At 39.1% G+C, this 12,751-nt stretch overlaps 3 protein-coding genes across 3 annotated transcripts; 2 read left to right on the forward strand and 1 right to left on the reverse strand.

The window, feature by feature from the left end:
- The first annotated feature begins 2,823 nt into the window (after window positions 1-2,823).
- LOC110689091 (N66 matrix protein-like) lies at window positions 2,824-3,342 on the forward strand. The gene has a single exon (XM_021865822.1). It carries the CDS (start codon window positions 2,824-2,826, stop codon window positions 3,340-3,342), a length of 519 nt encoding a protein of 172 aa, XP_021721514.1.
- A 36-nt stretch (window positions 3,343-3,378) lies between these two features.
- Window positions 3,379-3,999, forward strand: LOC110689092. The gene has a single exon (XM_021865823.1). The coding sequence runs from the start codon at window positions 3,379-3,381 to the stop codon at window positions 3,997-3,999; it is 621 nt and encodes a 206-aa protein (XP_021721515.1).
- A 1,443-nt stretch (window positions 4,000-5,442) lies between these two features.
- On the reverse strand, window positions 5,443-8,632 carry LOC110689093. The gene is made up of 2 exons (XM_021865824.1): window positions 7,702-8,632; window positions 5,443-5,570 (listed from the first exon to the last, which is right to left on the reverse strand). Exons 1-2 carry the CDS (start codon window positions 8,630-8,632, stop codon window positions 5,443-5,445), a joined length of 1,059 nt encoding a protein of 352 aa, XP_021721516.1.
- Between the last annotated feature and the right edge of the window lie 4,119 nt (window positions 8,633-12,751).

A 12,751-nucleotide genomic window follows, 5' to 3' on the forward strand; every position in this document is an offset into this window, starting at 1 on the left:
GTTATTTATGGCACTCAATTGATCTCTTTTAGGATGATTTTCATTCTATTTTATAGCTCTTTTGCTTAATTTTTCTTAGTTTTGTTCTTTATTTCGTTAGTTTGTGCTTTTCGTAGTTAGTTTCCTTGTTTTGTGCATTTCTTTGTTTATTTGTTCTTTTTCCCTTTTATTTGTTTGTTTTCGTTTGTTTTAAGGTTATGATCGTGTTTCCAAAGATTCCTGAGCCTTCCTCTTACATTTCTCATCAAATTGGATGCCTCGTGTTCGCCTTTTGGAGCTTCAAGTTTGAAGGAACGCAAGGAGCAAGTCAAGAGATCGGTGCACGTATGCGGTGGGGGCATCATCTTTGCCACAAACCCACCAAAATATCCATTTCAAGACTGCCTACCTTAGTGTTCATCATCATCACCAAGACGAGCGCACGAGGTTGAGCTAGGACGAAGAAGGGGAGATGAGTGCTGCTTCCAGGTGCGGGCACGCACGAGCAGGGTGCGGCCGCGCACCTGGTTGGTGCGGCCGCACATCAGCTATGTGCGGCCGCACCTGCCTTGATCCCTGTTTCCGTACCCTTTTTTGTGCGTCCGCACCTCCCGGGGTCTCTTTTTGGACGATCTAACCAACTCTTCTTTTGTATTTATCCTATATATAGTATTTCCTTCTATTTTTAGAGAGAGAATCAATTGAGAAGTAATTAGAGAACTTTTGAGATCATATTTTAGAGAGAGAAACTCTAGATTTTAGAGAGAGAAATTCATGGTTAATTGTTGATGATTCAAGATTTCTTCATTTCCATTTGATCTTTGATCAAGTATTGTAAGGATTACTCTTCTTTGATTCAATCTATAGTTTGGTTTTAGTTGATTTCATTTCTTTTCATATGCTTGGTTAATTGTTTTAGTTTGATTGATATTTGATTGAAGTTTGATTGATTTTTGTATTGATTTTAGATTGCTTAATATGATCATGATGAGTGTGTTTATTAGTTTTGTTTTGATCTTAAATACCATGATTTGTGAGTAGATTACTTGCTAGGGCAATGGTGAAGCATGTATGAGTAATGGATTAGTGCTAATTGGGGATAATTGATGGATTTGATAGTGTGATTAAATTTGGTTGATGATCATGTGCATGTGTGTGATTGATTAAAGATTGACCAACTTTGCTTGTTGCACTAGATTGCATTGTAAGTTCACATTGATACGGACCATTGATTTGTGGCTTGCATTTACACGATTGAGGTGTCTTGTGATGTTTCCTAGCTAGAGTTTATCGTAGTTGACGCTAGTTAGACCTCTAGGATAATAGCTTGATATGCTCTATTGGTTGCATGATTGGTCTTCCCTCACATAGTTTGACTTAGCCAATTTGACCTCCTAATTAGTCAATTCCATTATGAATGCATGTGGATCCTATCCCTAGTGCTTATTACATTTGATTTCTTCAAGTTTATTTGTCGTGTTTGTCCTAGTTTAGAGTTCACAACCCTACCTATAGACTTCGGAATAGCTTGACTATAGACGATAGACAATAGCCCACCATTCCTTTGGGTTCGACCCTTGACTTACCATATACTAGTATAGGGTTGGTTAAGTGTTTATAAATTTTGTTTGACCTTGGGAAGGGGTTAGCCCCAACGATCTAGCTTCGACCCTCGTCAAAATAGCGCCATTGCTGGGGACTGGTGTCGTGATTGTGTATAGTTGTTGAGTGTATTCCATATATATCAAAAAGACAAAAAGATTTTATTTCTTTCTTTTAGGCTACACTTGTAGCCGTGTTACTAACAATTTCTTTTGAGGTTTTGCATGCATAGTAGGACTCGAGATAGGCCCTTAGTTCCTTTGGATCCGAAAATTGAAAGAACTCTTTCACGAAGAAGGATAGCCAATCGATCTTTGAGCCTAAGTTCCTCAAGTGAAGAAGAGTTTGAGGAAGAAGAGCAAGAGAAAGGCATGGGAGAGATTCCAAGAGTAGCTTTGGAGGAGTTGGGAATTCCCGATGCTTATAGGTTTGAGAGTGGCATTGCTCCACCTACAACACCGGCGAACGATTTTGAGATAAGACCGGCCATGATCACTTTGATAGAAGGGAGACAATTTAGTGGAGCCAAGAGTGAGAGCCCGTTTAATCACCTAAAGGAATTAGAGAAGTATTATAATACCATTAAGGTGAACGACATTTCTAAAGAGTTCATTCGGCTAAAGTTTTTTCCCTTTTCTCTTATTGGTTGTGCTTTGGAGTGGTTGGATAAAGAGGTTAAGCCAAATTCTCTTAGAACATGGGATGATGTCACTAGAGCTTTCTTGTCTCGCTTTTACCCTCAAAAGAAGACGGCGGAGTCTAGGGCATTGATCCAAGGATTCAAGAAAAGACCTAATGAGAATCTCTATGAAGCATGAGAGAGATACAAGGAGTACCAAAGAGAGTGTCCACATCATGGGATTCCTACCTATCAAGTGATACAAATTTTCTATGGAGGTTTGAGTGCTCAAGGCAAGTCATGCCTAGATGGAGGAGCCGGTGGTCCTATAATGAATAGGACGGAAGAAGAGGTAGTTGACATAATTGAGGATGTTGTGACATACTATCGAGATTGGCAAGAAGGAGAGAGAGAGAGTCTACAAGTAAGAGTGGCTCAACGGTTTATTCCGTGGATCATCTCAACGCAATTAACAACTTGTCATCCCAAATTTCAAATCTAGGGAAAGAGATGACATCGATCAAAGCGAAGCTTGAGAGTGTTTCTTCGAATTCTTTGAGTCTTCCCTCCCAACCCAAAGGAGAGGTACAATTTCTAACTCTTCTCCTTCTACTTCCAATAAGATGCCAAGTGGATGTCTATTTTGTGATTCTTGTGGATCTTATGATCATGATTCTTCCATGTGTTCACAAGCTTTTGTTGATGGATGTGATGATGTTGAAAACAATGAATGTGAACATGTGAACTTTGTGTCTAATGCTAATGGTGGTCAAAGGTTTGATGGACCTAAGAATTTTGGCAATAGGAATTCTCACCCTCAAGGTGGTTTCGATAGTTATAACAATGAAGGCTATAGGAACCAAGGAAACCAAGGTTTCCGAGGGAACTATAACAACCAAGGTTATAGTAATCAAAACTCAAGCCATGGGTATGGAAATCAAGGTCAATCTCAAGGCTTTGGTAACCATTACCATAATGGTGGCAATAGTCAAGGCCGAGGGAATGGGAACAATAACCAAAGTCGGGGAAATTTTCAAAACAACAACCAAAGGGGACCCCCTCCCGATTTTGCTCCAAAGCCCCAAGCCAATGGTGAAAATTCTTATTCCCAACCATCATCATTTAAGTCAAATTTGGAATAGTTGATTGATAATCAAACCAAGATCATTAACACCTATATGGCGGTGGGTGACAAGAAATTTAATGAGATGATGACTCATAACAAAATGCTTGAGACACAAATAACCCAACTTGCAAACACTCTTAAGGATTATGCTAGTCCTTACTCTTTGCCTTCTCAAGGAGTGGAACCCAAGAAACCCGTGTATTTCGTCACCACTAGGAGTGGGAGAGTTCTTAATGAGGGTGTTTCTAGGTTCATTGAGGAGGATGAGGAGAGGAGAGTTTTGAGAGAGAAAGATGAGAAGGGTGTGTCCAAAAGTGTTAGTTGTGAGGATGAGCAAGAGAAAAACAAGGATGATGAGAAAGAGCGTGAGGAAGTGAGGATACCCAATCTACCATATCCACAAAAGTTCTTGAGGCACAAAATGGATGAGCAATTTGGTAAGTTTCTTGAGATGCTCAAGGAAGTTCATTTTTCTATTCCCTTTACCGATGCTATCCCCCAAATGCCTAGGTACTCTAAGTTCCTCAAGGAGATTCTAGATGGGAAGAGAGAGTGCAATGAGGTTGACTCGGTTGAAGTTGGAAAGTGTTTAGTGCCCTCATTCATAGGGAGTTGCCCAAAAATATGGAAGATCCGGGGAATTTCTTTGTTCCATGCAAAATCAAAGAAATGATGTTTGAAAATGCTATTTGCGATCTTGGTGCTAGTGTAAGTATCATGCCTTATTCGGTCTTCAAGAAACTCAAGCTAGGTGAGCTTCTTCCATCCAATATAACCCTTCAATTGGCCGATCGATCTATTAAGTTTCCTAAGGGGATAGTTGAGGATGTTCCTTTCAAGATAGGAGAGTTCACTATTCCCGTTGATTTCATTGTGCTAGAAATTGAGGAAGATGAACATATTCATATCATTCTAGGAAGACCTTTCTTAGCCACTTCGGGAGCTTTGATAGATGTGAAAGGAGGCCATATTACCTTGAGAGTTGGTAAGAAGGAGGAAAGCTTTAAGTTGAAACCAATGCATGAGTCTTTGTCTCTTGTGCAAGGAATTGTGTGTGCTAATTCCCCTCGTTCTATTGATAATGTGTGTATGATTGACTCTTCAACTAACGATGTTCTTGAGAATTTTAATGATGTTCTTTCAAGTTTTGATAGCATGAAGGTTAGTGAAGATAAAATGATGATTCCCAAGCTTGTAGACGAGGAGGAAGTTGAGATTCCAAGTTGGTTTAAGCTCTTTCCTCAAGATGAAGGGGATGTTTCTATGATTATGGATGTTGAGGATCCATCTACATTGAGCAACAAGCCAAAGAAGAAGGCTCGTGATTTCAAGAAGTTGAGAAAGAGAAAGAAGTTAAGATAAGAAAAATTTGCAATTGAGAAGTCTTTGAAGGAAGTTTCGCCAAGAAACAATGAAAGGTTGCTAAAGATTAAAGAGGATTTTGCTTTTTCCGCTACCTTGAAGAAGGTGGTGTTCTTTGACCCTCCGTGATTTGGAGAAAGTGTCGAGCTTAGGACCTTAAGCATGCGCTTCCCGGGAGGCAACCCGGAGTTTCTAACTTTTCTTTTTAATTTTGAATTTTTCTTATTTTTCCCTCTTTTATTTCCTTTTCTTTTCTCTTACTTTTCTACTTGATTGGATTTGTAGGACGCATTTTCGGATTGGATTTCACCAAGTGAGCATGAAGAATGAGAAGGTGTTTTGCGGTATTTGATATGATTATGTTCGATTTTATCGAAATTTGAGGTAAACGGGGAAAGAATTTTAGTGAGGTAAGTTAGGGATTTTATGCTTAAAGTTGAAGGAAGTTTGTGCTTGGTGGGTTCTTATGGTGGGTTCAAGAATTTCTAGCTTTGAACTCACTAAAATTGGATTTTGCTACTGCCTATGTTGGTGTTTATCACCATCATAATTCATGTACCCACCATAGAACGCACCAAGAACTTAGAAAATTAAAAAAAAAAAAAGAGAAGAAGAAGAGGTGGCTGCCAGGTGTGGGCGCGCACGCACCTAGTGCGGCCGCGCACCATGCTAGTGCGGGCGCACCAGCCCAGCCGTAGCCCCCTTCCTCCTTTTTCTTTCCTTCTTTCTTTTCCTCATTTCCCCATACTTCCTCTTACTTGCATCGACCCCCATCACCCTCATCCCCCATAACCGCCCTCAAACCCTCCTCTTCATCGTCAATTTTCATCAATTTTCCACAAATCTTCACTCCAAATTCATCAAAATCATCTACATTTTCATCTAAATCATAAAAAACATACTATTTCACCAAATTAAACCCTTAATCTCTCTCCTCCATGTTTGGGTAAAATTTGGGGTTTTTGAATTTGCTTGAAATTGGTGGCTTAAATGGGCTCAATCTTGCTTCATATATGGTATAATCATTTGCTTGAGGGAGCGGTGTTCCTTTAATTGGTAATATCGGTTCTTTTGGATTTGATCGTGGATTTTTCTTTTGGGTGGTGGAGTAGGTTTGCGTGTTTGGGAGGTGGATGTGTTTGGGGTAGGTTCATCAATGGAAGTGTTTGTTTTGCGTTTCTTGACTAGGTTTTTGAGGACTTTCGACATGATGAACTTCGAGTGTAAGGATCACAAAAACCAAACACAAAATTCCCAACAACAATCCGCAAAATCACAAACCAAGAACTTCAATGTTCACCAATCACAATTCCAATCCAAATTACCAAACAACACCAAACACAAGAAGAACCAACAATACCACAATATCACCTTACTACCCAAACTACCAAAATTCTAATTCCAAATTTCTCAACAAATTTGCTCACAAATGCTACAAAATCAACAAACAACACAATGTAAGGTGAAATCAAACAACAAACAACTCAAATAATCATCCTAAAACCAATATCAATCATCAAAATCATCAAAGTTGAAACTACTATTATTCATGCTCATGAATAAATCAAAACTTGCAAATATATGACATAATTAAGCAATTAAAAGCTAGAGAAGATGATCATACCATATATGAAGCAAAATTGAACCACTTTTAGCCACCAATTTCCACCAAATTGAAAAACCCCAAATTATACCCAAGTATGGAGGAGAGAGATTGGAGGTTTAATTTGGTGAAAATAGTATGAATTTGATGAATTAGATGAAAATGTAGAAGGTTTTAGTGAATTTGGAGTGAAAATTTAAGTGATTTGGGTTGAAATTTGATGAGTTGTTGAAGTATATGGTGCGGTTTTGAGGGTTTGAGGGTGATGGGGGTCGAAGGTATGAAGGAGGAATAAGGGGAAATGAAAGAAGAAAGGAAGAAGGAAAAGATAAATGGGGGGGCACGGCCAGGGTTGCGCCTGCACCAGGCCATGGCACGGCCGCACCAGGCACGTTCGCGCCCGCACCTCTGCTAGCCCGATTCCTTCCTTTTTTTTACTTCTTGGTGCGTTCATCGGTGGGATTATCGATCAAGATCAACATTTGGGCTACTGAACCACTGAAATTGGAAGATTCAAATCAAGATTTTAGTGGGTTCAAAATCCCAAATTAATAGTAGCACCACATGAACCCACCAAGTGCAAACTTCCTTCAACTTTAAAGCACAAAATTCCCTATCTTACCTCACTAAAATTCTTACCCTTTTACCTCAAATTTCGATGATATCGAATATAATCACATCAAAAATCGCAAAACACCTTCTCATTGCTCATGCTCACTTGATGAAATCCAATCCCAAGAAAGCAACCTACAAATCCAAATTAAACAAGTAGAAAAGTGAAAGAAAAGAACTAAAAGAAGGAAAAATAAGAAAAAAATTCATAATCAAAAAGAAAAATTAGAAATCTCTGGGTTGCCTCCCGATAAGAGCTTGCTTATGGTCCTAAGCTCGACCCTTCCTCCAAAGCATGGAGGGTCAAAGAACACCACCTTCTTCAAGGTAGCGGAAAGAGCAAATTTTTCCTCAACTTCAAGCAACCTCTCGTTGTTGCTTGATGAAACTTCATTCAAAGACTTTTCAAATGCAAACTTTTCTTTCCATAACTTCTTTCTCTTTCTGAGACTTCTTAGAATCATGAGCTTTTTTATTTGTTTTGTTGTTCAGTGTGGATGGTTCCTCACCATCCATACTCATAGAAACATCACCTTCATCTTAAGGATAGAGTTCAAACCAATGAGGAATGTCAACTTCATCCTCGTCCATAAGCTTGGGAATCATAATTTTCTCTTCACTAACCTTCTTGTTATCAAAACTTGAAAGAACATCATTACAATTCTCAAGAACATCGTTAATTGAAGAATCAATCATATACATTATCAATAGAGAGAGGGGCACTAACACACATAATTCCTTGCACAAGAGACAAAGACTCATGCATTGGTTTCAACTCAAAACTTTCCTCTTTCTTACCAACTCTCAAGGTAATACGGCCTCCTTTCACATCTATTAAGGCTCCCGAAGTGGCTAAGAAAGGTCTTCCTAAAATTATAGGGATATGGTCATCTTCCGCAATCTCAAGCACAATGAAATCAACGGGAATAGTGAGCTCTCCTATCTTAAGAGGAACATCCTCAACTCTCCCCTTTGGAAACTTAATAGATCGATCGGCCAATTGAAGGGTTATATTGGATTGAAGGAGCTTACCTAGCTTGAGTTTCTTGAAAATGGAATAAGGCGTGATACTAACACTAGCACCAAGATCACAAAGAGCATTATCAAACATCATTTCCTTGATCTTACATGGAATAGAGATATTACCCGGATCCTCCATCTTTTCGGGCAACTCCTTATGAATGAGGGCACTAAAACACTTCCCAACTTCAACCGAGTCAACCTCGTTGCACTCTCTCTCCCCATCCAAAATCTCCTTAAGGAACTTAGAGTACCTAGGCATTTGGGTAATTGCATCGGTGAAGGGAATAGAAAGGTGGACTTCCTTGAGCATGTCAAGAAACTTCTTAAATTGCTCATCCATTTTATGCCTCAAGAATTTTTGTGGGTATGGTAGATCAGGTATCCTCACTTCCTCATGCTCTTTTTCAACATTCTTCTTTTTCTCTTGCACTTCCTCATAACTCACACTCTTAGACACACCCTTCTCATTCTCCTCTCTCAAATCACTCATCACCTTATCCTCCTCAATGGACCTTGAAACTCCCTCATCAAGAACTCTCCCACTCCTAGTGGTGATGGAATATACGGGTTTCTTAGGTTCCACTCCTTGAGAAGGCAAAGAGGATGGGCTAGCACAATCCTTTAAAGTGTTGGCTTGTTCGGTTTGTGTCTCAAGCATTTTGTTATGAGTCATCATCTCATTAAATTTCTTGTCACTCACCGTCATATAGGTGTTTATGATCTTGGTTTGGTTATCAATCATTTCTTCCAAATTTGTCTTAAACGATGATGGTTAGGAATAAGAATTTTCACCATTGGCTTGAGGCTTTGGAGCAAAACCGGGTGGGGGTCCCCTTTGGTTGTTATTTTCAAAACTTCCCCGATTTTTGTTGTTGTTCCAATTGCCTCGGCCTTGACTATTACCACCATTATGGTAATGGCTACCAAAGCCTTGAGATTGACTTTGGTTTCCATACCCATGGCTTGGGTTTTGATTACTATAACCTTGGTTGTTTTAGTTACCTCAGAAACCTTGGTTTCCTTGGTTCCTATAGCCTCCATTGTTGTAGTTATCGAAACCACCTATGGGGTGAGAATTCCTATTGCCAAAATTCCTAGGTCCATCAAACCTTTGACCAACATTGGCATTAGACACAAAGTTCACATGTTCACATTCATTATTTTCAACATCATCACATCCATCAACAAAAGTTTGAGAACACATGGAAGAATCATGATCATAAGATTCACAAGCATCACAAAATAGACAACCACTTGGCACGTTATTGGAAGTAGAAGGAGTAGAGTTAGAAAATGTAACTCTCCCTTTGGATTGGGAGGGAAGACTCAATGAATTCGTAGAAGCACTCTCAAGCTTTGCTTTGATCTATGTCATTTCCTTCCCTAGATTTGAAATTTTGGAGGACAAATTGTTAATTGCGTTGAGGTGGTCCACCGAATAAACCGTCGAGCCACTCTTGCTCGTAGACTCCCTCTCTTCTTCTTGCCAATCTCTATAGTATCTCACCACATCCTCAATGATGTCAACTACCTCTTCTTTCGTCCTATTCATTATAGGACCTCCGGCTCCCCCATCAAGGCATGAATTGCCTTGGGTACTTAAGCCCCCATTGAAAATTTGAATCACTTGATACGTAGGAATTCCATGATGTGGGCATTCTATTTGGTACTCCTTATACCTCTCCCATGCTTCATAGAGATTCTCATTAGGCCTTTGTTTGAATCCTTGGATCATAGCCCTAGCCTCTGTCGTCTTCTTTTGTGGGTAAAAGCGAGACAAGAAAGCTTTTGTGACTTCATCCCACGTCTTAAGGGAATACGGCTTAACCTCCTTATCTAACCACTCTAAGGCACGACCATTAAGAGAAAAGGGAAACAACTTTAGCCGGATGAACTCTTAATTGTATTACAATACTTCTTAAATTCCTTTAGGTGATTCAATGGGATCTCATTCTTGGCTCCACTAAATTGCCTCTGTTCTATCAAAGTAATCATGACCGGTCTTATTTCAAAATCGTTCGCCGGGGTTGTAGGTGGAGCAATACCGCTCTCAAACCTATAAGCACCGGGAATTCCCAACTCCTTCAAAGCTACTCTTGGATTCTCTCCCATGCCTTGCTCTTCTTCTTCCTCAAACTCTTCTTCACTTGAGGAACTTAGGCTCAAAGATCAATTGGCTATCCTTTTTCGTGAAATAGCTCTTTCAATTTCCGGATCCAAAGGAACTAAGGACCTATCACGAGTTCTACTATGCATGAAAAAACTCAAAGAAAATTGTTAGTAATGCAGCTACAAGTGTAGCCTAAAAGAAAGAAGAAAAATCTTTTGTGTTTTTGAATAAGATGGAATAGACTCAACAACAATACACAATCACAACACCATTCGCCGGCAACGGCGCCATTTTGACGAGGGGTTGGAACTAGGTTGTTGAAACTAATTCTACCCTAGGTTAAACATAATTTATAATCTCTCAACACACCCTTACACAAGTATAATGGAAAGTTGAGGGTCGAACCACTAAAGAATGGAGGGCAATTATCTATTGTCAATGGTCAAGCTATTCCGAAATAGAATGGTAGGGTGTGAATGCTAGGACAAGGATGACTAAACAAACAAGTTTAAATCAAGTATATAAAACACTAGGGCTAGGATCCACATGAAATCGTAACGGATTCAATTAATTGGGAGGTCAAAGTGACTAAGTCGAACGATGAGAGGGAAAACCAATCATGCAACCAAAAGAGCATATCAAGCTATTTTCTTAGAGGTCTAACTAACGTCAACTACGATAAACTCTAGCTAGGAACGTCACAAGACACCTCAATCGTTAAATGCAAGCCACAAATCAATTGTTCGTATCAATGTGAACTTACAATGCAATCTAGTGCAACAATCAAAGTTAGCTACTCTTTAATTAATCACACACATGCACATGATCATCAACCAAATTTAATCACATCATCAACTCCATCAATTTTCCCCAATTAGCATTAATCCATTACTCATACATGCTTCACCATTACACTATCAAGAAATCTACTCACTAGAAATTGAAATTAAGATCAAAATAGCACTAAGCAACAAATTCATCATGATCATATCAAACAAGCTAAAATCAATCACAAATCAATCAAATTTCAATCAAACTAGAACAATCAACAAAACAAATGAAATCAAATTAAAGATCAAACTATAGATTGAATTAAAGAAAAGGAATCCTTACAAACTTGATCAAAGATCAAAGAAAATGTAGAAATCTTCAATAATCAACCATCCACCACGAAATTCTCTCACTAAAAACCTAGAATTTCTCTCTCTAAAATATCTCTAATTGAATTCTAATTATCCTCTAATGATTCTCTCTCTAAAAATAGAATGAAAAACTATATATAGGAAAGATACAAAATAAGAGTTAGTTAGATCGTCCAAAGAAACCCGGGAAGGCGCGGTCGCATCAAGGGAGAGGCGCGGCCGCAAGAAAATGGGTATGGAACAGGGACCCAAGCAGGCGCGCCCGCACATGGCGCGCCCGCGCCACCCAGGTGCGCCGCCGCACCACCCTCGTGCGCGCCCGCACCTGGCAGAGGGGAGCTATCCTCTTCTTCGTTCTAGCTCATCCTCGTGCGCTCCTCTTGGTGATGATGATGAACACTAAGGTAGGCAGTCTTGAAATGGATCTTTAGGTGGGTTCATACCAAAGATGATGCCCCCACCGCATGCATGCACCGATCTCATAAACTTGCTCCTTGCATTCCTTCAAACTTGAGCTCCAAATGACAAGAAAGAGGCATCCAAAATGATGAGAAATATGAGAGAAAGGCTCGGGAATCCTCGGAACACGATCATAAACTAAAAATACACGAAAACAAGCAAATAAAAGGGAAAAAGACCAAATAAACAAAGAAAACACAAATAAAGAAAACTAACTAAGGAATAAACAAACTAGAGAAATAAAGAACAAAACTAAGGAAAACTAAAGAAAAGATCTATAAAATAGCATGAAATTCATCCTAAAAGAAGCCAAATGAGTGCCATAAATGGCACTCATCAGATTGTTGCAAGGTGACAAAGGTTGTAGTTTTGCGACAAAGTGGTTTTCAATGCGCTTTCCGTACGGAGTCCCTTTATCAATAAAATTGATTCATAAAGTCCGTATGAAGGCTAAAATCGTATTTTCATATAAAACATCATTTCATTCCAAGTGAAACTCGTATACATAATTATCAATCCTAATCCTACTAGAATATGAAAAGAACCTTTCTAGATGATTCTAGAAGACTATAATCAATCCTACTAGCTTTAGGAAAAATGATAGGCCCTCCCCTAAATCATTATGCTGTATGTAAGGATCAAACCGGGCCTAGTTTAGTATTTTGGCCATAACTTCCTCATTATTCATCGGAATTGGGTATAATATATCGTTGGAAAGCTCTTTTCGAGCCCTATGCAACTACGCTATTATTGGACCCTTATCATGGACCAAACTAAACTGGATTGGCTATTTTCATTAAATAGAGTTGGTTTACGAAAAAAAAAGAAAGATTTTTAATAAAAACTAACCGCATCACTAGTCTTTTTCACACTTTCACTTCATTCGATTATGGTTCGACGCGAAAGATATTCATCACTTGGTTTGGTTTTGGGGATACACAAATGGGTGTCTACAGAAGTCCCCACTTTGACTGAGTTTGGAGAAACGCATGTTTCGAAAACAAAAGTCAAAGTATCAATAGGGACAGAGAATGATTCAGAACGTTCTGCGATCCTAAATCATTCTTGTAACGTCGATACCTGCAAACTAGCGTTAGTTAAAACAGATAAAAGA

Source organism: Chenopodium quinoa, unplaced genomic scaffold (assembly GCF_001683475.1).
Source record: "Chenopodium quinoa cultivar QQ74 unplaced genomic scaffold, ASM168347v1, whole genome shotgun sequence".
NCBI classification, from domain to species: domain Eukaryota; kingdom Viridiplantae; phylum Streptophyta; class Magnoliopsida; order Caryophyllales; family Amaranthaceae; genus Chenopodium; species Chenopodium quinoa.

Bases quoted from the DNA above. Each gene is read 5' to 3' on its own strand.
- LOC110689091 (XM_021865822.1), top strand. From the start codon at position 2,824: ATGCCAAGTGGATGTCTATTTTGTGATTCTTGTGGATCTTATGATCAT.
- LOC110689092 (XM_021865823.1), top strand. From the start codon at position 3,379: ATGGCGGTGGGTGACAAGAAATTTAATGAGATGATGACTCATAACAAA.
- LOC110689093 (XM_021865824.1), bottom strand. From the start codon at position 8,632: ATGACGGTGAGTGACAAGAAATTTAATGAGATGATGACTCATAACAAA. The intron at 5,571-7,701 runs GTAAGAAAGAGG...TTTATGATTTAG, and splicing joins CCGTATTACCTTGAGAGTTG to ATGAAAATGTAGATGATTTT.